The sequence below is a fragment of the Artemia sp. Qi Xiang Cuo genome, chromosome 10 (assembly GCF_049724085.1).
Source record: "Artemia sp. Qi Xiang Cuo chromosome 10, ASM4972408v1, whole genome shotgun sequence".
Taxonomy (NCBI): Eukaryota; Metazoa; Arthropoda; class Branchiopoda; order Anostraca; family Artemiidae; genus Artemia; species Artemia sp. Qi Xiang Cuo.
Window position 1 is genome coordinate 2485059 of NC_142803.1, and position 26108 is coordinate 2511166.

Genomic DNA, 26108 nt, shown 5'->3' on the forward strand with positions numbered 1-26108 from the left:
GTCTTTTAAAATGAAACTAGAAATGCATATTTCCAATCAAATGAGCCTCCTCTATAGTTCACACGACCATGATATGCCCCGGGACATAACTTACAACCCTGCCTCTAGACTCTGGGGGGGGGATGTCAACCCCACACTTCTTGTTATGTGATCTTTGGAATATTTTTTTTTTTAATAAATGACTATCTCAAAATTTTTATAAGGTGCATAGATAATTTCGTAGACCATACTGCCTTTCTCTGACAATAAATAAAAGTTCAAATAGGTATAAATCCTTTTCATAGACAGTGATAATTTACAAAAAATAGTGTATATTTCGGTCACATATGCAGTGATCGTTATCAGCAGTAATACATATCCAATATTTACTATGAATTATCACTGTCTATAAAAATGATTTATCCCTATATGAACTTGTATTTATTATCAGATGCATTTGAGGAAAATACAACGTGTGGAGGGGGAGGGGGAGCTGCCCTGAGATCACTATGATTCTTAAAAAGGGCACTAAAATTTCTGATTTCCAATCCAATGAACCCCCTCCGAGGCGTATATGACCACCCTTTCTATAAAAACCTTATATACCCCGATGGCATAACTTACAACCCTTGCCCTGAGGGTCTGGAGGTGGGGGGGGGGGTATTTTCATCCCCAAAGACAGTTTCCGAACCTTTTAACTACGCTGAATAAAATGGCTACCTCAAAATTTTGATTAGATGGGTTTGGGGAAATGATGGGTGTTGGGGGGATTTGGTTTCCCTCCAATCACTTCCGACTTTGAATGTCCAATCAAATGAACCCTTTTCGAAGTTTTTGCAAAGGCTATTTCTATATGAAGTGCCCTGGTGTAAAACCAAAAAATAAATAAATAATACATTGTGCCCATATCGCTCTTTACTTAGGCTGATCAATGGCGCTGCCTTTCTTTCTTTTTTGATGTCCCCTTTCTTTTTTTTTGAAAAGTTCTTTTTTTGAAGAATTTTTCTTTATAATATTAATAAGAAGGTAATCCGATTTTTTGGAGGGAAAAGAAAAGGGGATAGGGAGAAGAAAGGAAGGACACCTGAACTTGGTGCGCCGAGCCTCAGAAAAGGAACTGGGCTATTTTTTCTGAACTATGTTTTCAGACGGCCTCTTCTGAGTTACGTGTTTTTGAAAAATTAATTAAAAAGAACTTTCCGAAAAATAAGTTTTACAAAAAACAGTAAAGGCCATTTTAAACTTAAGCCCAGCAGATACAAATACCTGTTAAAATTCAAACTCAAAACGACCAGAAATTAATACTAAAGAATAAATGAAACCCAAAACGAACAGAAATTAAATAAACAATCATAGGAAAAAACGTACAACAAGTAATAATATAAATGAATAAATAGATCTTAAAGCGAGTAATGCTTAGATTGAATGGAAATCAAGCTTGAAAACGAAAAAAAATATTTTGCTATTGAAGTATAAATGAAACTTAGAACGAACAGAAATTAAACAAACAATCAATGCAAACTAACATACAATAGATATTAATGTAAATGAATAAATAAATCTTAAAACGGGTGAAACTTAAATTGAATATGCAAATCAAGCTTGAAATGAACAAAACTCACTACAAACAAGAGTTTGGGTATCACCTCCTTCTCTCACTGTAAAAGTCTAAAACCTACTGCGTCATTGGCGCTTCACTGAAAACCAATTATATTACAAATATTTTCTTTTATACTTAATATTGAAAATAAACATTAAAATTATAGTAAAATTTTGAAGTGATGAGCTTTCAGAAAGTAATATTATTATACATCAAATATTCAGTTTAATTTATTAGTTCTTTCTAATGTTGTTCAAGACGAATATAGACGAATATAGTTTCACTACAAACAAGAGTTTGGATACTGCCCCCTTGCTTAACTCTAAATTAAAACCAAAAGCCTACTGCGCCATTGGCGCTTCACTGAAAAAGAATTATATTACAAATATTTTATTTTCCAGTTGTTTCAGCATTGAAAATAGAAATAAAATTAGAGTGAAATAAATTCTTAAACTGATAGATCTTTCAACAACTAATACCATTATATAGCAAATATTCAATTTGATGTTGCTTATATTTTACAGGACTGTTCAAGACGCATATAGTTTCCAGTAAAGCGCTAATGACGCAGTAGGTTTTAGACTTTTACAGTGAGAGAAGGAGGCGATACCCAAATTCTTGTTTGTTTTTTCCTATGATTGTTTATGTAATTTCTGTTCGTTTTGGGTTTCATTTATTCTTTAATTGTAATTTCTGGTCGTTCTGAGTTTGAATTTTAATAGGTAGCCTATTTGTATCTGCTGAGCTTAAGTTTAAAATCGCCTTTGCTTTTCTTTGCAAAATTTATTTTTCGGAAAGCTTTTTTTAATTAATTTTTGTTCGTTTTTGATTGCAAAAAGTTTCAAGTTTTTAAAAATTTCTTATTTCAAAATCAAACTTAAAAAAAAATAAATCAAGTCTTCATTAGAGTATCAAAACTGATATCAAAGTAACAATATCAAAGAGAAAAAAGTTTTCCCCCTTTGAAATGGACCCCCTTTGAAGTTAATACGACGACCCCTTCTCATATATGAAGTGCGTCAGGGAAAAATGAAAGGAGTGTGGGGAGAGGCTAGCTGCCCTCCGATCACTTTTTACTCTTAAAAAGTGAATTACAGTTTTCAATTTCCAATCAAATGAGCCCTCTATGAAGTTTATACGAGCATCCCTTCCATAAGAACCATATATGCCCCCAGGGCATAACTTACAACGCCTGCCCCCGGGCCCTGGGGGGTTTTGTCGATATCGTAGTTTTTGTTATATGATCTTTGAACTATTTTTAACAAAATAGCTATCTCAAAATTTTAATCGGATGCATTTGGGAAAAAAGGGCGAGGGGGGCTGGCTACCCTCCAATATCTTTTGACGCTTAAAAAGTGAACTGAAACTTTCAATTTTCAATCAAATGAGCCCTTTCTGAAGTTTAAACGAGTATTCCTTCCATAAGTACCATATAAGCCCCCGGAGCATAACTTATAACCCTTGCCCTGAAGACCTGAGGTGAGGATGTCATGCTGAAAGATATAATTTCCAGAACTTTCAACTACGTTGAACAAAATGGCTATCTCAAAATTTTGATTGGATGTGTTTGGGGAAAAGGTGGACGTGAGAGGGGGGCTTAGCTGCCCTCCAATCACTTTCGACTATTATAAAGGGGATTAACCCTTTGAATTTACAATCGAATGAACTCTTTTTTTAGTTTCTACCACAAAGCTTTCTATATAAAGCTTATATGCCCCCAGGGCATAACTTACAACCATTGCCCTGAGGGCTGTGGGGGAGTGTCCTCCTCTAAAATATAATTTCTATCTGGAAATCAACTGCGTAGAACAAAATGTCTCTTTCAAAATTTTGATTTGATGTGTTTGGGGAACGTGGAAGGGGTGTTCGTTGCCTTCCAGTCACTTTTGACCATTAAAAAGGGCACTAGAACTCTCGATTTCCAATCGAATGAGCCCCTTTTGAAGTTTTTACGACGACCCCTTCCATATGAAGTGCCTCTGGGGAAAAAAAATAAATAATAAAACATTGGAGTCGTATGAAGTTTGCTATAGGCAACGATATAGCGTTGCCTCTGATATACAACGACATCCCTAATAGAGAGAACGGTTCATGAACCTTTAAGGCGGAATTGTAAGACAAACGGTCGAAACCGAGTGTAGGAAACTAGCTGCAGTTACCAGTGATTGTGCTTTCATGCTAAACTGCAGGACCCTTTACACCAGCATAACTTAAGGCTTTACGTTATGTAGTCTTACGGAGTGGATTTTGTTCGTAATGTAGGTAGTTCCAAGCAGACTCGAGCCTAAACTAGAATGTTACGTTATGCAAGGTTATGAAATTGTCAAAATAGTAACAATAAAATGGAATTTTGGGGTGAGCAATAAATAAGCTTTGAAAATAAGTTGATAAGCTTTTACTAGAAATTCTTTCACTCTTGGCCAGAGCCTGAATCTTCATTCAACATTTTTAATTTTGAATAGTTTGCTTCTAATGATTGTGATGGTTTTAAAAGATGATTATGGTGATTTTGTAAATTTTGCGTTAGCTTAGTGTCAAAAGACTTGTTTAGGTGCGAAAGTTTATACTTCACGTCATGTAACATAACCACTTAGATTAGAAAATTACATAATTAGTATTAATTTCCATGTATGACTATGATGTTTATGAATTTTTCTTCGGGGGAGGGACAGTCGTAAGAAACATTTTTGAGGACCAGCAATAAAAAAAAACTGTTTTTGTGACAAGTTGAGTAAGAACTGCTTAGATATTCAAGAACATTTAGGGTTTTTGGTGGAGTTGGTCCAGGCCCCGAGATCCCCCCACCTACATCCCTATATGAGACTTTATAACACTTTTATTTTCTATTACCCAATTCTTCTGTGTTTCTGTTTGAGTGAGCTAGCCACAAGGGGTTCCCACTATCAATGCATATATGTTCTCCTCAGAAAACTATTTTTACGGCGATTACACGCACAGATTCGCCTAGTGTTAAAATTCTGACATATTTAATGATTGATTAGAAACAGCCTTTTCCCGACGCCTTGTCTTGGCAACCGTGACCAAAGATCAGATGTCATAGTTTTGAGAAACCGTGAAATTTATTCTTCTTTTCTAAATAGGCTTAATTAATGGCATTAAAGCCGTAGACTTAAAAATAAATTCCTATACGAAAATACTAGGCCTTTTTTTTTTTCTTGGATATACTCAGTCATTGACAAGGCCGATTTTTTTTTACAATCAAATAACTGAACTAAGTTTTTATTGATTTTAAAATATGTATTAAAAGAACTAATAACAATTGAAACTTCGGATGAAATAAAGTTACCACGTTTTGTAGCAGTTGCGCAAAATTGTGATAATGTTGGAGGGGGGGATTATATTTTCCTAGAATTTAAGGGCCATCTTTTTGAATGAAAATACCAAAAAAGGTATTTTTTTAAATCTAGAGGAGGGCAATGCTCCCCATGCCCTTGATTGGTGTCGCTTTTCGAGAGTGGTGTCTTTTTGAACCTTAATGCCTTGCCAAGTGTACTAGAATATAATTGGCTATTTATTTAAAGCAGCGGAATTGGAAATATGGAATATACATTGGCTAATTTGTTTAAATCAAACAAAAATATTACATAATAAAACCAGTATGTACAAATTATATATATATATATATATATATACATATATATATATATATATATATATATATATATATATATATATATATATATATATATATATATATATATATATATATATATATATATATATATATATATATATATATATATATATATATATATATATATATATATATATATATATATATATATATATATAATTTGTAATATACGATTATGTCTTGTATCATGGTTTATAAATTGTAAATGTATACTTAATGATCTGTAAGTAATTGGTTTTATCATTTTCTTATTTTTTTCAAGAAAAGTAAGTAATTGTTTTATCTTTTTTTTCAACTAGGCACTGAACATGGGGCGTGATTATCTGTTCGAAATATTTTCCCGGGTGTTTGTTTTTATATTAGCTTCATCCAGGGCCGAATCTAAGATTTTTTCGGAGGGGGGGGGGGGGGTAAAAGGGATTTTTTCTGGGGTTTTTACAAAAAAACTTTAAAACGCATAAAAAATTTGTTTATATTCATTTTTTTTTTACGAGTCGGATAAACATTTTTTGTGCGAGAGGGGCTCACCCTCCCTGGATACGGCGTTGGCTTCATCTTTTATTTTATTATGTCTCCAAAATCACGATGAATCAAAGTTACCCCACCTTAGAGAGGGGTTGCCTCTAAAATCAACCCCTGTCAAGTGTAGTTGGATGTAATTGGCTATTTATTTAAAACAGCGGAATTCGAAATATGTAATGTAGGCCCACCTAATTAATGTAAATTAAACGAAAAATAATTTAATATTGACGAGCGTGTTCGAATTATTAGATATATAATTTGTATTATATAGTTTGTATCTATGTATCGTATCATAATTTGTAAACTGCTTATGTATAATGATTTATCAATGCTGTTTTTTATCGGTAATTGTTTTTTTGTTCTTTTAATTATGACGGACCTTGACTATGGGTCTAAAATATCTATCTTATTTTATTATTTAAATCTGTTTTATTATTATAATTTCTGGTTGTAAGTAAATGCAATATTTGTCATTTCTTTGTTTGCTGAACATTTATTTTTTCACTGACCATTTTTTCGTTTTCAGGATTGGCAATCCACCTGTACAGAATATCCAAGAAAGCACTCGAAAGGGGGTTTTGCAGAGGCCTTTGAACAGTTCTGCTTCCAGAGTATCTTCTTGTCAAACTTCTGTATCGGCACCTTCAAGCCCCCGATTAATTCGTGGAATAAAGCCACCTTTACAGCAGAGCGCCATTCCAGGAAAAGGACTTCCCCCTCGACCCCATTACATCCAACCCCCGGCAAATATTTGTGTTGAAAAAGGACGTATTGAGTTTGTGTCTAAACAGGAAGAACAAAATGAAAACAGAGAATGTGATAATAAAATAGAAGTGAAGACTGAAAAGCCCAATCGTGTTTCCAAAATAACTCCCCCAAAGGTGGATCTCGCTAAACTACCCGCAAAGTTTATTGATTCGGGGTATGGCGAATCTTCCCTGAGTCCGCCGGTATCTCCCGGCATGCCTCGATTTAAAATGCCCGAAAGACGTTCGGATAAACCGCCATATAGTGCCTCCACTACCCCACTGTTGCAACGTCGTACAGATTATGTTCGTTCCATTTCAAGTAGTCCAAACTCGGAACTCCTAAAGCCATCCGAAACAGTTAGAAAAAGTGATGTCCCAACCTATGAAGAAAAAGTACTTTGCACGAATCTAAGTTTCAATAATGTTCAAAAAAGTGTCAAAGAAACCGACAGCGAGAGTAAAACCCCATTAAAAACCCTACCCAAGCCTAGGGTGGAAAACCCAACACCGAAACTGGTCGAAAGTGACAACTCCAGCGGTAACCTTATCAACAAAGGATTGATGACATCCTCACAAATTGCAACTCAAGAGAACAAGATTAATAGCCCGAAAAAACAATGTGCCCCACAACCCCTGAAAACTTCAATTACCAAAGGGGTAGTTAAAAGTGATAAACCTTGTACTAAAAAGGATATGAAATTGGTAGACGAAGCTATTAAATTAGAACCAGTTGAAGTTAAAGGAGGGGCTAATCACGGTGAAGCATTCACATCTAAGGTATGATTCTTGCTGATGTCTTTATAATCACCGCATAGGAACTATTACTTCCTAATAAAGCTGAGCACGAGCTAATCTGTGTGTGATTCAATCCTTGGCATGATTTTTCAAAATCTTTTTAACAGCTTAAGTGTATTCAATAAAAACAAAAATGGTCGGAGATAACACTAATTTGGACATGCTGCTTTTTTATTTCAATTAATTATTTCAATATGTTTGCCAAGATAAAATAAAATAATAGAGTTAAGAATTGATACTTCTCTGCAAGACTTTTAGTCTGTGTTATGGTAGATTCACACAAGTCCGACCCCTTAGGGGCAGTGTTACTAGACGTCCTGCGTTTTGTGTTTAACAGGTACAAAATGCTTGCACAACCATGATTCCCCAACAGTAGCAAAAAATAGCTAAGAGTAGTTAAAATATACATCTTTAAATTAGATGTATATCATTTTGTTCATTAGAACAGTTTTTTTTTTGTTTGGGGATATTTAGAAATGGTATCTATGGAGTGCAGAATTACACTAGACACAAGTCTGCTGCTGATTCTGCTACACTGCAAAAAATGCTGCTGATGGCTGGTTGTTGGTGGGTCACACTCCCCTCCAGTGTTGCTTCCCAGGTTAGTTTGTAGCTGGTGGGCTGGGTGCTTTTTAGGGTTAGCAGACACCCTCTTATTGGAAGACATTTCCTACAAAATCTGTCCTCCTGTCCTGTCTCCTTCTGCAAAAAATTACGCTAAGTTTTTTTAGTACTTTTAAAAGAGCTATTTAGTCTAATTAAACGGCCTTTGTGATTCGGAGTCATTCTTAAAGAATTGGGACGAATTCTTTTTTCATTTAGTCTCTGAGCGTGGGCGTTCCTCGTACATTTACATTTGTTTGGTGAAGTTTTTTTTTTTATTTAAAAAAATTAACCTCTTAGAAATACCAGAAAAATCTTTTCTTTCGAGATGTTCTTCTTTGAGATGCTTTTCAGATGGTAATTTTTTCATTTTTTTATATTGTTATGTAATTTTTTAAATATTATTTTTAGTATATTATTATTATTATTCCTTTTTATTATCTTATTGTTTTTTCATTTTTTTAAATTGTTATTATTATTGTTTTTTATATTATTTTTAGTATATTAGTATTACTGTTCATTTTTATTATCTTATTATTTTTTCATTTTTGAAATTGTTATTATTATTTTTTTGTATTATTTTTAGTGTATTATTATTATTCATTTTTATTTCGTATTATTTTTCATTTTTTAAGTTGTTATTATTATTTTTTTTTGATATTATTTCTAGTATATTATCAGTATTTTTCATTTTTATATTATTTTAGTCTATTATTATTATTATTTATTTTTATTAGGTTATTGTTTTTTAAATTTTTATTATTTTTTAATGTTATATTTAGTATATTATTAGGCTATTATTGTTCATTTTTACTGTCTTATTATTTTTCATTTTTTAAATTCTTCTTAAAATTATTTTTATACTATTTTTGGTATATTATTATTATTATTATTATTATTCATTTTTATTATGTTATTATTTTTTTCATTTTTTTTAAATTATTATTATTATTTTTTAATATTATTATAGTATATTATTATTATTATTTTTTATTTTATTTTTAGTCTATTATTATTATTATTCGTTTTTATTATCTTATTATTTCTTTTTTTTATTATCTCATTATTTTTTCTTTTTTTTAAAATTGTTATTATTATTTTTTAATAGTATTTCTAGTATATCATGATTATTATTCATTTTTATTACCGGTATCCTATTTTGTTTCATTTATTTTAATCATTAATTTTAGATCCAACTATTTGAATTTGTCACTTTCATTTAGATATACATTTAATTTGGAAGTGTCGAAAACCAATTAGTTAGAAGTAAAGCATCACAATATCAATATGAGATATATTGCAGCATGTCAACGACATGCTGCCGCGCGGCAGTGTATAATGTCCCTTGGCATTTAAAGCGATTTGTCAAAACTGAGGTTTTGCATATTTCATATATTTAAGATCTTTATCCAAAAATTTTACCGGTGTTAATTACTTTGTAGCCGTAATTGCCTCATAGCTGAAAGCAAAGGGAATTTGCCCCCTCCCCATATAAATTTCCATTCTCCGGCATTTTGGCAAAAATTGAGGCTTTGTGGCACAAAGTGGCAGAAAGTGCCACTCTGTCGTGATTTGTCAAGGTGGGAGGGGGTACAAAATCGCCTGTTCAGACCTTGAAAAATTGATTATTTATCGTAGAATTTCCATACTCTGATATTTTGAATGATGTTTCGGCGAAAATTGATGTTTGGTGTCAAAAAAAGGGCATGGTTTGTGAATATGGAAGGACGCAAGACTGCCTGCTTTGGGTATTGGAATTTGTTAAATTTGTTCCTTAAAATACCCTGAATCTAAGTCTAGGAGTTTTTGAAGATTTTCCTTACTATCCGCCAGTAGCGCTACGTCATCTGCGAATATTAATAAAATCATATTAGCCGTAAGCAACTTGACACGTGGTGCTTTTTTCTGCTTTATGTATGCCTCTATATCATTAACACATAGAGAGAGTAGCCCAGGAGACAAAGTGCATCCTTGTTTCATTCCTATCCTCCTCTGTACTACCCTCAATATACGCCTACCAACCCTCACAACTACCCCCACTGGTTTCTGACCCACTTTGAGCAAGATAGTTAGTAGTTTTAAAGGATTTTTTTTTGTCGATGTTATGACGGATTTTGTCGATGTCTTGACTTTAGTGCTCCTTATGGTTAAATGTCATGACGCCTATGTTCCCGATGAAGATAAGAGCTTAAAAAATGTTGCTTGTTAGTATAGATAGATATATTCTAGTATTTTTGTCTGTGAAATGGAATCTAACGTCGAATGCTGTAACTGTACCATCAAAATTTTTTTGTGGTACAATTTTTATCGAAAAACCGGTACAATTTGTCTTGAAGCATTGGTAACGCTGGTGCCAATATGTCAGTAGCTTTATCTTGAAGTAGATTAAGGATATGTAGTGCAAAAAACCTAATTCATCGGCTCCACCCTTATTACAAGTGATTTCTTGATTTACCCACGGTGGCCTGTTTGCCTCTCTCCAAGTACTATTTAAGACCGCCCTCGGAGTATATATATTAATCCAGAACTTGACCTTAATACCAAATGAAGGTATACCTTATATGGTGCAAATGTACGAATTTCATTAACAACGTGAATCATTTTGTACATAAAGCTTTACACCCGCTTTAGTACAGAGATCGAATTTTAATTGCTCATTAACTTGACTTTTAAGGTGGTATTTACACATCCGATTTCCCTTTTTTGGAGAGTCAAGTTGATATATGATAACAGTCAACAAAAAAATTGATGTAGTAAATAGCAGTACCAATGTTGTCGGTGTTGTTGTGGTTGTATTCGGTTAACTATAGAGGGGAGCGAATGGTCGGCATGTTCATAACAATTTTCTTTAAAGAGGGACTTGACTTCTTGCTCAGCAGGGTCGTCAGCGTAGAGGAAACTGGCTGATAGAACCGTCTGTCTCTTCCAAGGGACATGTCCAGGACAAGGGATGGGGCCTCATTTGCGCTGATATCGTGACATTGGTTTCTTACATTACCCCTTTTGTGCATGGCCTCCCTCGAGGACGTCGCCAGTCATTTTTAGAATGACCGGGAATCGACGCAGGAGGAGCTGGGTCGAAAACAGACAGAAGGGGTGAATCGTAAAAATTTTGGGTTCCTTAGGATACTGAGCCGTCATAGGTGAGCGTTTCGCACGCTTGACTTGAGATCCTATGTCCTTCGGGGCTGGTGATTGAGTCCTGGGTTTGCTGATTATTTGGTTTGGAGGGGGTCAGTGGTCTGACGTCTGAGTCAATCCAGCTCCAAAGGGGTACTTCGACAAATCTTAGGGAAAAACACGAGAAGCGTCGGATGATTTGCCCCCAACTACACATAGAACTTTTGAACGAAGTCAGAGAATCAGGAGACTTTTACCTGCGTTACGCAGACTACTGGTCTATTTTATGGCCTGAATACACATCGCACCTTTCGATTTCCCTCGTTACGTTGCCGATAATAGATTCTAAGTCCCACGGAAGCTTATAATGTAAAAAAATAGTAGGCTAATCGGAAACAGAAAAAAAAACATTTCTTCTTTGATATTGCGAACAAACTTCTCCACGGTTAATTTTGGTCAAATGGATGATTCACACATAGACTGTTATTTGAAGTCAGCAATAAATATCTCAAACAAGCCTAAAATATAGGACAGAGATATACCTGTTTATTACGTGGAGAAATAAAGCCAAGTATTTGAAGAACCACACAAGTTCTGGCTTGTGAAGGCTTAATAAATTAAGAGAAAAACTCTTGATTAATTGAGCCATTTGGCCTGGAATGTTAACTAATTTACTTTGTTTCCAGAGAGTTTTAAACTGAGCCAGCTGTAAACGACGTCTATTTATCATCTTCCTGTCCCAATTTGAAGTCTATGCCCTTAAAAAGATTAGAGAGTAGTGTTATATATAAGACAAAATGGGGAGAAGGGAGTCCTTAACCCTCCCCTTAAATGTAAAAAAAACTATAAAAGCACGCCCCTGACCTATTTTCCCCTTTTTTAAACAACTATATTAAGCTTCATGTGTATATACAGTCTCCCAAGAAAGAGAATACACAGCTCCCTTTTCTCTCCGTCCCCCACTATGAGTATCCCTGATAGAACATCAAGAACCATTCCAAACCGTTTGATAAGTGGAGCTGGGCGTAATCAAATAGTGTGAGAAAAGGTCATAAGATAAGGTGGAAAGAGATTTTCTCTTTTTTAAGTAGCAATTTTATACTTCATGTATATATCTAGTTTTCCAGGAAATGATATGCAGCTGCCCCCTTTACCTCCCCGTTTACTATAGGTTTCCCTGATATGCCGCCAGAAACATTTCATAAGTTCAGGTGGTGGGGGGGCGAGGTCGTAAGATGAGATGGGAAGAGATGCTCTCTTCCTACAGTCTGTCCTGTTTAACCCCACCCTCCTCTATGGGTATTCCTGATTAGTCATCCAGAAACAAATGGTTGATAGGGTACGAAGTGCTTATAAGAAAGGATTTCCAGGAGATATAGCATCTCACGGAATGGACTAAAGATAGAAGCTTTGAAAAGATTATGGTGAATGAGGAGCTGGCACTGGTGTTTCACACTAAGGCGGCTTGGTGTTGCGATCAGTGGTTAGTAGTAGTCGTAGGAATGACAAACGCTTGATGTCGTTGCTATTCAATTACTATTTGACCTTAAAAATATAGATAAACCAAGAGATAAAGATAAAAGTATTGCATAAATAAATATAGGTAAAGCTAAAGACTATAGTTAAAGCAAGAGATAAAGGGGAAAAAATAAAAAAAAATATAAAGAGATGGTGTACATTTAATACAGGTACGTGCTTATGATTTTTTCTTATCTGGAGGGGATAAAAATTCATTTTATCTGGTAATTTGAATTAGTTGTACCCAAAAATTTTTGAACTTTAGAATTTCGAGGGGGGCAGTCTCTTAGGCACCCCTCTCTACAGCCCTGGTCTAAGGCCACTTGTCACTAAAGCCATTATTTTGAATTACATTTATGGGCATGGCTCGTGTAAATCTGGCAAGAAAGTCGTGTTTTCGTCTATGAATTAACTGAAGTGAAGTGCAGCAAGGGTCATGGAACTAGGCCCCAATCTCAGAAATGGAGTTCGAAACATCGGGTTGAAACACATCGGGTAGAGCTACTCTCTCCACCAGAAACATTGAAAAATAGCACTAAAAATACGTCTTTGTTGATTCCCTCCCCCATAAGAGAAATTCTCTGACATCCCTCTCTCTGTGACTAGACTTCTATGCGCTTGTGACCTTTGATGCATTAGTAAACCAAATTACAAATTATTTTCATCTGAAAAACCTGAAAGGAAGAATCAATCAATGAAATCTCAATTTATGCACTGTGGGATAAGGTGATTAAAAAGATGTTTCTTCTAAAAATGTATATGGCGATCCTTGGAATCTGTAATTTGCTTCATGAAATAGATGAGTGACGTGATAATCACCTTAAAATTACCGGAGGGAACTTGAACCTATGAATAAAATATTTGTTGCAAAATACCGCATTTTTGGCGTTTGCTGATTAATTGTATTGGGGTATAAGGGGGTAGCCCCACCCCCTTGTCTTCTTGAAACCACGATAAAAATGCGAGTAATCAGGTCTGATGTTGTATATAAAAGTATAATTAAGTAAGTTAGTAAAAAGCATAATTAAGTAAGTAAGTTGTATTGCGCTAAAAGCCCTAGTGCCATGGCAATACAAAACAAAAACAAAACTCGCTTTTAAATAATTGATATTACATAAACATGCCATAAACATTGCATAACATAAACAAAGAAAACACAAATAAAAAACATCTACCCCTGTGCTCCATCGCCTACCTAAGAGATAGTCCCGAATTTTTAACGCTTGTAAAACATTCATCCCTCGTTACATTCACCTGCCATCTCTCATAGAACCTACACTTTCAATGCAGTTCATTTTCCAACTCACTCAATTCTACACACTTATACATCACATGACCCCCACTCTCGTCCATACTTCCAAAGATGGGGCACAAGTAAGCACCATCTTGCCCTCTTTCCTTCCTAAATACTTCCTTCTTACCCCAAGTGATTATAATTATTACCCCTATTGTGGGTAAGTATACCCACAAATAAGGGAAAAAGTACTGCTTGGGATATAGTTGAAGGGATCCATCCCCCTGGAAAAGTTGAATCATCGGCAGCGCAATAGTGCAGCCTAAGTAAAGAGCGATATGGGCACAATGTATTACTTATTTATTTATTATTATTATTAATTTTTTTTTTGGTTTAGACCAGGACACTTCGTATGGCAGGAGTTGTCGTAGAAATTTTGAAAACAGCTCATTCGATTTGAAATTGAAAGGACTAGTTCCATTTTCGATAATCAAAAGTGATTGGAGGGCAATCAAAAGCCCACCATTTCCCCAAACATATCCAATCAAAATTTTGAGATAGCCATTTTGTTCAACCTAGTTGAAAAGTCCGGAAATTATGTCTTTGAGGATGACAACCCCCCCCCCACATACCTCAGGGAACGGATTAAAAGCTATGCCGGGGGAGTTTTTTTTTAAATTAATCATAGGCAGCGCGCTAGCGCTGCCTAAGTAAAGAACGATGTGGGCACAATTGGTTTTTTTTATTTTTCCTCCATACCCGGGCACTTCGTATCGAAGGAGTTGTCGTAGAAACTTCGAAAAGTGCTCATTCGATTGGAAATTGGAGTTGCTAGTGCCCTTTTTAATAATCAAAAGTGATTGGAGGGCAACTAGCCCCCCCCCCACGCCCATAATTCCCCCAAAAACATCCAATCAAAATTTTGCGATAGCCATTTTGTTCAGCGTAATTGATTTCCAGATAGAAAATATATTTTTGAGGAGGACACTCCCCCACAACCCTCTGGGCAAGGGTTAAGTTATGCCCTGGGGGCATATAAGGTTTTTAAAGAAGGTGTTGTTATAGAAACTTCAAAAAAAGCTCATTCGGTTGGAGATTCAAAGGGCTTATGCCCTTTTTAATAGTCGAAAGTGATTGGAGGGCAACTAGCCCCCCCCCCCCCCGCCCATCATTCCCTCAAACACATACACAAAATTTTAAGATAGTCATTTTGTTCAGCGTAGGTGATTTCCAGATAGAAAATATATTTTTGAGGAGGACACTCCCCCACAACCCTCAGGGCAAGGATTATAAGTTATGCCCTGGGGGCATATAAGGTTTTTATTGAAATCTTTGTTTTAGAAACTTGAAAAAGGGCTCATTCGATTTGAAATTCAAAGGGCTAGTAGCCTTTTTAATAGTCGAAAGTGATTTGAGCAAGGGTTTGAGCAAGGGCAAGGGTTGTAAGTTATGCCCTGGGGGCATATAAGGTTTATGTAGAAAGTTGTTGTATAAACCATTGGCAGCGCGATCGCGCTGCCTAAGGAAAGAACGGGGACATTCGAGAACGAAACAGGAAATGGGGACTAAGTAAAGAGGAGGACACTCCCCCACAACCCTCAGGGCAAGGGTTTTAAGTTATGCCCTGGAGGAATATAAGAACGATGTTGGCACAATGTATTATTTATTAATTTTTTCTTTTAGAGCAGGGCACTTCGTGAATAAGTTGTCGTAGAAACTTCGAAAAGCGCTCATTCAATTGGAAATTGGAGTGGCTTGTGCCCTTTTTAATAGTCGAAAGTTATTGGAAGGCGACTAACACCCCTTCCACACCCACTATTTCCCGAAACACATCCAGTCAAAATTTTGAGGTAGCCATTTTGTTTGGCATAGTTGATTTCCAGATAGAAATTATGTTCTTGAGGACAGTCCCCCACAGCCCCTAGGGCAAGGGTTGTAAGTTATGCCCTGGGGGCATATAAGGTTTTTTATAGAAGGCGTTGTCATAGAAACTTTAAAAAGGCTAATTCGATTGGAAATTCAAAGGGTTAGTGTCATTTTTAATAGTCGAAAGTGATTAGAGGGCAACTAACCCGCCTCTCACGCCCAACTTTTCCCCAAACACATCTAATCAAATGTTTGAGATGGCCATTTTATTCAACGTAGTTTTAAGTTCTGGAAATTAGGTCTTTGAGGATGACAACTCTCCCACAGCCCTCAGGACAAGGGCTGTAAAATATGCCCAGAGGGCATATCAGATTTTTATATAACGCGTTGTCATAGAAACTTCAAAAAGGGCTCATTCGATTGGAAATTGAAATGGCTAGTGCCCTTTTTAATAGTCGAAAGTGATTGAAAGGCAACTAACACCCCTTCCACGCCCACCATTTCCCCAAGCACATCGAATAAAGATTTTGAGATAGCCATTTTGTTCTACGTAGTTCGAAGTTTAGGAAATTATACCTTTAAGCAGGACACTCCCCGCGGTCTCCACGGCAAGGGTTATAAGTTATGCCCTGGGGGCATAAAACCTAAAAATGCACAAAAGAATATTTAATACAAAAATTTTACCAGTATTAGAGCATGGAGCGGAGATTTGGAGCGGAGAAGCGGCACAGAAGTTGGAGTCCCTCCAGCTCCAGTATTATAAAAGACTATTTGGATTACATCAGACAACTCATTCACAGGTTCTGAAAGTTGATATCGGCCTGTTTTCGTTAAAACTACGTAGGTCTATTTTGATGCTTAGATTTTGGTTGAAGATCATTAGGTGCAATGAAGACAGACTAGTAAGTGCTGCTTATTATCAGATGTTGAGCTATGATTCGAAAAGGTTGTGGCCATCCCAAATTAGGCCATTACTAGAAAGTGTGGGAATGGCTTACTTATGGAATGACGGTCTTGGTTCCCCTGATCTACCAACAAATTTAGTAAGCCAGGTACGATTTATCTTAGAGGGTCAAGGAATTCAGTATTGGCAAGGGCTGGTTTTAAATTCTGCTACATTAAATCATTATAATCAGGTTAAACCTAGTTTTGGAGAGGAATTTTATTTTAAATTCAATTTACCGGCTATGATTTTATGTCGATGGATTTAGCTTAGGGCGAATTGCCTTCCAATCCAGAGCAGACAAATGGTGTTCGACCGAGGGATAGTACATCCTGATGGTCGGTATGTGTGTCCTCTTTGTAGAGATGAGGACGAAGATTTGGACCATTTTCTCCGAAAGTGCCCGGTGCTCTCTGATTTAAGGGAAAATTACTTACATGGGATTGTTTTGATGCTTCCAAATATCTTACAAAGTAGTAATCCAACCACAATCTTTCGTATTGGTGCGTACATAGAGAAGGGATTAAAAAGAAGGAAATGTTTTTACAATTAATTATTATTAATTATATGGAATTAAAGTTATTTTTTTTTGGTATTTTACCAGAAGGTATTTTTCGCTATGAATTCATGTTAATGTGTGTTTGTAATTTGCTCTGTTGTAATTTTTCTATTTTCATATTTTTTGTGTGTATATGGCTCTTGGGCTTTTTGAAATACGCGATCTATCTATCTATCTATCTTTAAGGTTTTATTGAAGTTTTGGTCGTAGAAACTTGAAAAAGGGCTCATTCGATTGGAAATTCAAAGGGCTAGTGCCCTTTTTAATAGTCGAAAGTGATTTGAGGGCAACTAACCCCCCTCTCACGCCCATCGTTTCTCAAACCCATCCAATCAATATTTTAGATAGCCATTTTATTCAACGCAGTTGAAAGTTTTGGAAATTAGGTCTTTAAAGATGATAACCCCCCCCACAGCCGTCAAGGCAAGGGGTTTAAGTAATGCCCTGAGGGCGTATAAGGTTTTTTATTGAAAGCGTAGAAACTTCAAAAGGGCTCATTCACTTGGATATTGAAAGGACTAGTGTCTTTTTTAATAGTTGAAAGTGATTGGAAAGTCACTAACGCCCCTCACACGCCCACCATTTTCCAAAACGTGTCCAATCAAAATTTTGAGATATTCATTTTGTTCAACGTAGTAGAAAGCTCTTAAAATTAGGTCTTTTAGGATGATAACCCCCTCAGAGCCCTCAGTGCAAGGGTTGTAAGTTATGCCCTGGGTGCATGTAAAGTTTATATAGAAAGTTGTTATAGAAATTTCAAAAAGAGCTCATTTGATTGGAAATTGAAATTGCCCTTTTTAATAATCGAAAGTGAGTGGAGAGTAATTAACCCCCCTCTTACGCCCGCCGTTTTCCCAAAAACATTCAATCAAAGTTTTGAGATAACCATTTTGTTCAAAGTAGTTGAAAGTTCTTGAAATTATGTTTTTAAGGATGACAAACCCCCCATAGCCCCAAGGGCAAAGGTTGTAAGTTCTGCCCTGGGTGTATATGAAGTTTTTATATATAAAATATATTGACTTTTCATAAAACTTCAAAAGAGACTCATTTAACTTGAAATTGAGAGGGCTATTACCTTTTGTGATAATCGAAAGGGATTGGAGGGTAACTAACCCCCCTCCCACGCCCACCGTTCCTCCAAACATATCCAATCAAAATTTTCAGATAGTCATTTTTTTCATCGTAGTAGATAGTTCTGGAAATTGGGTCTTTGAGAATGACACCCCCCCACCAGCACTCAGGGCAAGGGTTGTAAGTTATGCCCCGGGGGCATATAAGAATTTTATTGAAAGGTTTGTCGTAGAAACATCAAAATGGCTCTTTTGATAGGAAATTGAAAGGGCTAGGGCCATTTTTAATAGTTAAAAGTGACTTGACAGGGACTCCCGCCCGTCTTGCACCGACCATTTCACCAAGCAAATTCCATCAGAACTTTTAAATAGCCATTTTGTTTCACGTCGTTGCAAGCTCTGAATATTTAGTTTTTGAGGATGACAACCACACTAACAGACCTTAGGGTAAGGGTTGGAATTTATGCCCTGGGGGCATATAAGATGTTTATAGAAAGCGTTGTTTCCAAAAGGGCTCATTCGATTGGAAATCGAAAGGCCTAGTGTCCTTTTTAATAGTCGGAAGTGATTGGAAGGCTTGACATTTTTATAGTAAAGATCGAAGTGGGTATAATGTATTATTTTTTGTTGTTATTGTTGTTCAGACCAGGGCACTTCGTATCGAAGTAGTTGTCGTGGGAACTTCGAAAAGGGCTCATTCGATTGAAAATAGAAAGGGCTGATGCCCTTTTTAACAGTCGAAAGTGATTTGAGGGCAACTAATCCCCCTTTCACTCCCAATCTCCCACGCCCACCCTCCCACGCCAACCCTCCTATTTCTGCTCTGAAAAGACTATGTCAATATAAAACGAACAGAAATTTATAAAAAAAAAAAACACTTTTACCACAAAATAAGTTTTTCAGAGAAAAGTAAAGAACTCCGTTAAACCAAAATAGAGCAAAAATAAAATAAAATAATCTAACAAGTGTGAAACTACCACAAGTAAGCATCGAGAAACGAATGAAACCCAAAGCGAAAAAAAATTAAAATAATTAACTAAGTTATTTTCAAAAAGGCTTCAAATTGACTCGAGTTTGGTTAAAAAATCTTGTACCTTCTCAAGGCCAGAACAAAATGTGCACTTTACTGAAACAATACAAATGAATGTTCATTGTCAGTTTAATATACATATACTGATATTTAGTAATCAAGATTTTAATGTTATTCGATTTATTAAAGTTATAAAAGTAAAAATATTTATATTTTTTTAGGAAAGTGCAAAGTAACATTATTTTATATATATATATATATATATATATATATATATATATATATATATATATATATATATATATATATATATATATATATATATATATATATATATATATATATATATATATATATATATATATATATATATATATATATATATATATATATATATATATATATATATATATATATATATATATATATATATATATATATATATATATATATATATATATATATATGTTTATATGTTTGTGTGTGTATATATCATACGTGTTATGAAAGATCGGCCCACTCATGTTGTTTAGGAGCAGGGTGTATTTGTATTAGCCCCAGCTGTTGAAAAATCTTCATACACCTCTTCGCCTTCTAATTCTAAATTTCGGTTTTTGAAAGGAATCAGAGTCGTAAATTCACAAAATGTAGAGGGGGGTGGGTCAAATGTGTGTTCAAGATCTAGGTTGATTTTTTGGCGATTACTTTTTCAAAGAAAATACCAAAAAATGTATTTTTCAATTACGCAATACCCAAACAAGTTATGCTACCAAACTGCATTTTTTTCTGTCTGCAGTTGAATAGAAAATGGCTCCCTTTCTGAAAATTTTATAATAAAATGGATTTACTATGATATAGAATAACATTATTTGTCAGTATAAAACAAAACAAATACAGTAGTGACGCTCTGGCCCAATTGAAGCAAGAACAAAAAAATATATACACTTATAAATAAAAGAAAAAAATAATTCCATATACAACAAAACTCGTATACCAGTTATGCTAAGAAAGTAATGAATAAATAAAAAAAGAAAATCGGAGCATACGAAAAAGGGACAGAAAGAGAGAGAGAGAGAGAGAGAGAGAGAGAGAGAGAGAGAGAGAGAGAGAGAGAGAGAGAGAGAGAGAGAGAGAGAGAGAGAGAGAGAGAGAGAGAGATACGTATCCTTGGCATTGCTGGAATAAAAAAAATCATCTACGGCAAGTGAAATATTTTTCGTGTAATTTTTTTTTGTAAGCAAAGGAGCCAAACTCCTTTGCTTACAGTTGAAACTTTCTTTCAGTTGAAAAACTTGTTTTTTTTCTTATTTAATTTCTGATCTTTTCTTTAGATTATGCTGGGAAATCCGGCGCCCCTTCATAGCAGTGTCCCTTCTCCCATGAAAACTTTCTCCATGGAAAGATCCTCCCACATATTTATGTGGAAATTTAAACAGTTTCAAATCCTAACTGAAATAGAATTTGAAATTTTAATAAACATTTTAAAAATATTTAACTAATAACTGTTTCAGCATCAATAGATCCATGTCTTTTTAAGCCTAAATATTACTAAACGTTGAATAAGCGTTGAATATTAAAACAGCCTTGCCAAGTGAACAGTTGAAACTTACTTTCAGTTGAAAAACTTTTTTTTTCTTATTTAATTTCTGATCTTTTTTTTAGATTATGCTGGGAAATCCGGCGCCCCCTTCATAGCAATGTCCCTTCTCTCATGAAAACTTTCTCCATGGAAAGATCCTCCCACATATTTATGTGGAAATTTGAACAGTTACAAATCCTAACTTAAATAGAATTTGAAATTTTGATAAACATTTTAAAAATATTTAACTAATAACTGTTTCAGCATCAATAGATCCATGATCCTTAAAAGCTCGCAATTTAAGTTTTTTCCACGTTTCAGATTGGTACTAACGAAAATATGGTTCTGCTCTAGAAACTTTACTATTTATAAGCAACCGAACGAAAAATAATGGAAAATTAGTATTTTCAGGTATGATGGAATAGCCTAAGGTCAAAGGTGGGTCCATGCTAAAAAAAAAAAACTGTTTTATCCGTTTATATAATTTGTTGTTTAAGAAAGAAAATTGCGCAGTTCTTGGTGGTATCAGATAAAAAAAAAGGATACATGGGTTAAAAATCATCAAAAAATCAGCTAAAAACATAAAAAGCTAAAGAAGGTGCCTTAGAAGATATGAAAAAGGTAAGTTGTCTTTTGAATCAACATATTGTTAGTGTTTGCTTTCTTATTGACGAAACAATTATTAAATTGTGTCAAATAGTTACTTTCACGGTTCAACGTGGCAACACTGATGATATCTTGGTACTGCACTAAAGACTTTATAATTTTAAAACCACCGGTTGAAAAATCATAGAAAATTGGCGATTTTAGGTGTGAATAGATCTAAGATGTGCCTAGGGAACAAAGACTGTTTTTCTGTTTACATCATCGGTAGTTAATATGGAAAGTAAATAATAAAAATAAATTATAATAAAATAATAGAAATAACATAAATAATAGAAAGTATAATCAATATAAGTAATAATTTTATATTATATATTGTTTAAAAATATATATTATATTTGCATTACAGTCGACTCTCAGTAACTCAAATTTCGATAGCTCGAAATCATATGTATTTCGAATTATTTTTAAAACCCGTCGGAAAAACCTGTCTAAGTCGAAATAAAAAAAAAACAACAAAGCATAATTCGAAACAATTTTGCGGTTATATTTTATCTCTATTAGCCTAAACGCTTTGAGTAGTTGCTTCGAGTAGGTCTATGCATTTGAGCCTCCTTTGCCCTTATGTGTCTCCATGTACCTTGTGACTCTGAACTTATGTCCTAGTTGAAGGGACCCGGTATATTACCCAGGGCCGTATCCAGGATTTTTGTTCAGGGGGGGGGTTACTAATTTTTTACTTTTTTGGGGGGGGGGGGGGTTACTAATTTTTGACTCAGTTTTCGACTAATTTTACTGATTTTTACCTAGGTTTTACTAATTTTCGACTTATTTTCGATTCGGTCAAAAAATTTCGGGGGGGGGGGGGGGGTCAACACCGGGAACCCCCCCCCTGGATACGGCCTTGATATTACCCCTATAACTCGAAATTCAGTTGATAACTCGTGTTCTAATTTGCAGTTTACCTCTGTATCCAGAAGTTTTTTTCCGACGGACCTCTGTTGTTCGAAACCGTGGTATGCAGTTTGCAACGTTTAAACTTTGATATGTATTAATTTTGTTTTAAATATTTTTATATCAATTCTGGTAATGTTCAGGTGTCTATTTCCTATCAAACGGAAGTTACTATTGTCATTTGAAAGTGAAGTCATTATGTGTCATACACTAATAAAGTTATCCTTAACTTTGTAGTGTCTGTAGGGAGTAAATTTAGCGTTTTAATATCTATGTAACTCGAATTTTATGTAAAATGTAAAAAAGAAAAAAGATTAAAAAAATAAAAGATACTCGACAAGTTTTCTGAATCTAACATCCAAGACACCCGGTTTCACATTTGGGGGGGGGGATAAGATTAATTCACCTCCACCCCCCCCCCCTAATGTGCAAATATATAGCTCAAATTATACTATTCTATAAACTATAGTATTGTATAAACTAAACTATTACATTATGATTAACCTAACTTCACTTCCCGAGTGTGTTAGGAATTGTACAGGAATACCAAAGGAAAATACAAAGAACGAGCATTTTGTATTGGATACAATATAGCGGGTGTTTTTCACTCATTCCAGAAACGACAGCTGGCCTCAGAGGAAACGTAAGTTTTCCCCAGTTTTTGCTACGCGTGCAGGTGTTTCTACTAAGGACATACTTAGCAATTGATGAGGGTCTTCTTCTAGCCTCCGTCTCCAAACAAACACCATTTTGTTGATCTTAGGAAATGAGTGTTTCACACCGCTGCCTTATGTACTTTTTAGCACTAAGATTGTTTATATTGATGGGTCATGCGATTTGTGTCCTAGGTGTTAATGACTTAGTTGCTTCGAGTAGATCTATGCATTTGAGCCTCCTTTAACCCTTATGTGTCTCCATATGCCCTGTGGTTCTAGACTTAAGTCCTTTTTTAGGTTAGTGCGACATGTTTTGCAGTAATGCTCTTGGTTTACACCAAAAAGCTAAGTGAGTAGTTCCTTGTTTTGCAAAGGATCAGTTTCTATTCACTTGAGTAGGTATCGAATAAAATTGATTATCTGTTTTCTTTATCTGTTAAATTGCGTTCCCTGTGCTTACGGAGCCCTATTGCTTCCTTTTAGCAAATTTTCTGGAGTTTGGTGACTTAACACATATTCCAAAATTAATCAATCTAATATTGGGAGTGAGGGAGCATATGGAGCTCTTGTTCGAGATTACTCTATATTACGATTCCTAAAGACGTTGCGTAGGAGCGGGTAAGAATGCATGGGGCCTTGGAGATCTTCCCTCCGAAATCCAAAATTTTCCTGATTTTTTTTATATTTTTTATTCAAATTATCAAAAAAGGTTGTTTTATTAATTGTCTCCTCCCTGAAAAAGCTTTGCTGATTACGTGCCCCTATAGGAGCACATTTATCGAATCTTTTGCAGAAGGGGGACTATTCCCGGGCGAAAGGAGGTGGATACATGGAAAATGTGGAAAACAGAAAATTTTCATTTTTCTAATGTTTTCTTTATGCCAATATTGGAGGACCCCTACCCCCACCGTGTGCAGGTATGTTACGATGCTCTATAGACTATGTTTATGTTTAATAGTTTCTAGTGAGAAGCCCCACAGTTTGTTATCAGTTCCGCACAATCGATATAGAAGTTTGAGAAACATTTTGACGTTTTTACTAAGTCCGTCCTAGTCCGATGTAAGATTTACTTTTGTTGTTAAATCGTTGAGCGAGTTCATCCAATAGTGCTTACAAACTATATACCATTTTGCAGAGTAAGGTTTTTAAGTCCATAGATATATCTATAAAAAGGTCTTTATTCATATCAAAGTCATAACCAGAAGCAGACACTTGTCTCATTCAATACATTATTTAGACTCTCTTCTAAGGGCTAAACCCACAAATATAAATGTGATTCTATTCCGCGTGTTTTGATATATTTTCGATAACACTTTAAGGAATCGTCAGTGGATGTAATAACTACTACCTATTTATGGAACTCATTTGAATCCGGGAAACATCATGTTGACTGTTAGGTCTTCTGACTTTACCATATATAATATGCGGAAGGGACCACAATGTGGAAACGCTTTACGATCCACCCTCCGCTTAAAGAGAACCAAAATTCCTTATTATTATAACACCGAAGTATAATAAATGCATATATTTTATATATCACCCTATCTCGTTAATTATAAACTTTTTTAGTTTGTGTGGCCAATTTGTTTAGAATTGATTAGGTGGTCTTGCCACAACTTGTAGAACTTGGACAATGGATCCGAATAAATGACAGAAAAGTAAAAACCGACGCCTTATTTCCTGGAAATCTTATAAAAGCTATTTAATTTCTCTCATTTTGTGTCGGAAATATAGATATTCAACTTTAATGAAGCATACGTTATCAGAAAGTGTGAATTTTATTTTTTCGATTAAATGGAGCTGAATTTTCTGTTTAAAGTTCAGGAAAGAGCAGTCTCTAAAAATTTTCTAGCATACCTACTAGGAAAACTAAAAATCAGTTCAATTGAAATATCATTTGAGCGATATTTTCATATTCGATATTGAGCGATAGTTCAATTGAAATATTATTGCACGATATTTTCCAGTGTAACTTGATAAATTCAAAGGTTAACTCATTAGAAGTTTTTATTTGTTCAATTGCATGTATTACAGAGACCTTTTTCCGCCCCTCCCTCTCAAGGCCTAGATTTTCTTGAACTTGCGGGCACTTCCTACTCAGAATATCAAATAGAAATTGTTTCCTACTATTCTCTCTCCCCAAATTTTTTCTTTTGTCCCCAAAAAATCCTGCATTCTTGGCTCACTTAATGTGCTTGTTTTTGTTCATAATATGGAATTATTTTGGAAGAAGAAATGTACATGACCTTGATGTGATGGGGATTAGAAGGTTTCTCTGGGAAGTCCAATGCAATTTACCAAATATTGTAATAAAAAGTGATGAAAAAAATAGAAAAAAAAATTGGGGAATCTTTTTAGATATTCGCTTCAAACTCTAAGAGTATACTTCTTAATTTGCGATCGAATGAGCCCCCGTCCTTTCATTTTACGAGCATCAAATCTGTACGGTAAGGCCTGGGGGAAACTGGGAAACTGTGGCGGTTATTCGTTCCTCGTTTCTATTATTTGTGTCAGATGAAATGTATTTATTAAACATATCAAGGAATACCACGCCGTTACGCAGACTACCCTGACACATTACTTCGTGAAATGTAATCTCTTCCCTAGGAAGAGTTATATCTATAGTTGCCACACATTATGTCTACTCTTTTTTTTATCATTATTATTTGCGATCATTCGATCGCAAATTAAGAATTATACTGCCCTTTTTTAGAGATTGTAACGAATTGAAGGACAATCATTGGTGCTTTTATCGCCTTCTCTGTCCTTGATTTTTCTTTTCTTTTTTTCATTATTTTTTATTACAGTATAGTCTTTTTATTTAATTAGAGCTTTCTCCTCTATTCGGAAGATTCCTAGTTCTTCTCTGTTCCTCTTGTTTTTTTTTTTTTTTTTTTTTTTTTTTTTTTTTTTTTTATTACTAAATAAAAACAATCCGAAATCAACATCTTTACTTACAGATACATATAAAAAAATATGTTTTTTTAATTTTTGATAAATGTTTTTATATTAATATATTAAATACTATATATTAATATATTATTTATTATATATTTTTTAATTTTTTTGCATT

General features: G+C 34.8%; 1 protein-coding gene across 1 annotated transcript in view; it reads left to right on the forward strand.

Moving 5' to 3' along the window:
* The window catches only part of LOC148947356 (uncharacterized), a 273633-nt gene that overhangs the window by 68787 nt on the left and 178738 nt on the right, over positions 1–26108 (forward strand). Inside the window, exon 3 of the mRNA XM_089095775.1 lies at positions 6283–7282. Coding sequence (XP_088951901.1) covers positions 6283–7282 — 1000 coding nt within the window. The remainder of the gene's footprint in view (positions 1–6282; positions 7283–26108) is intronic.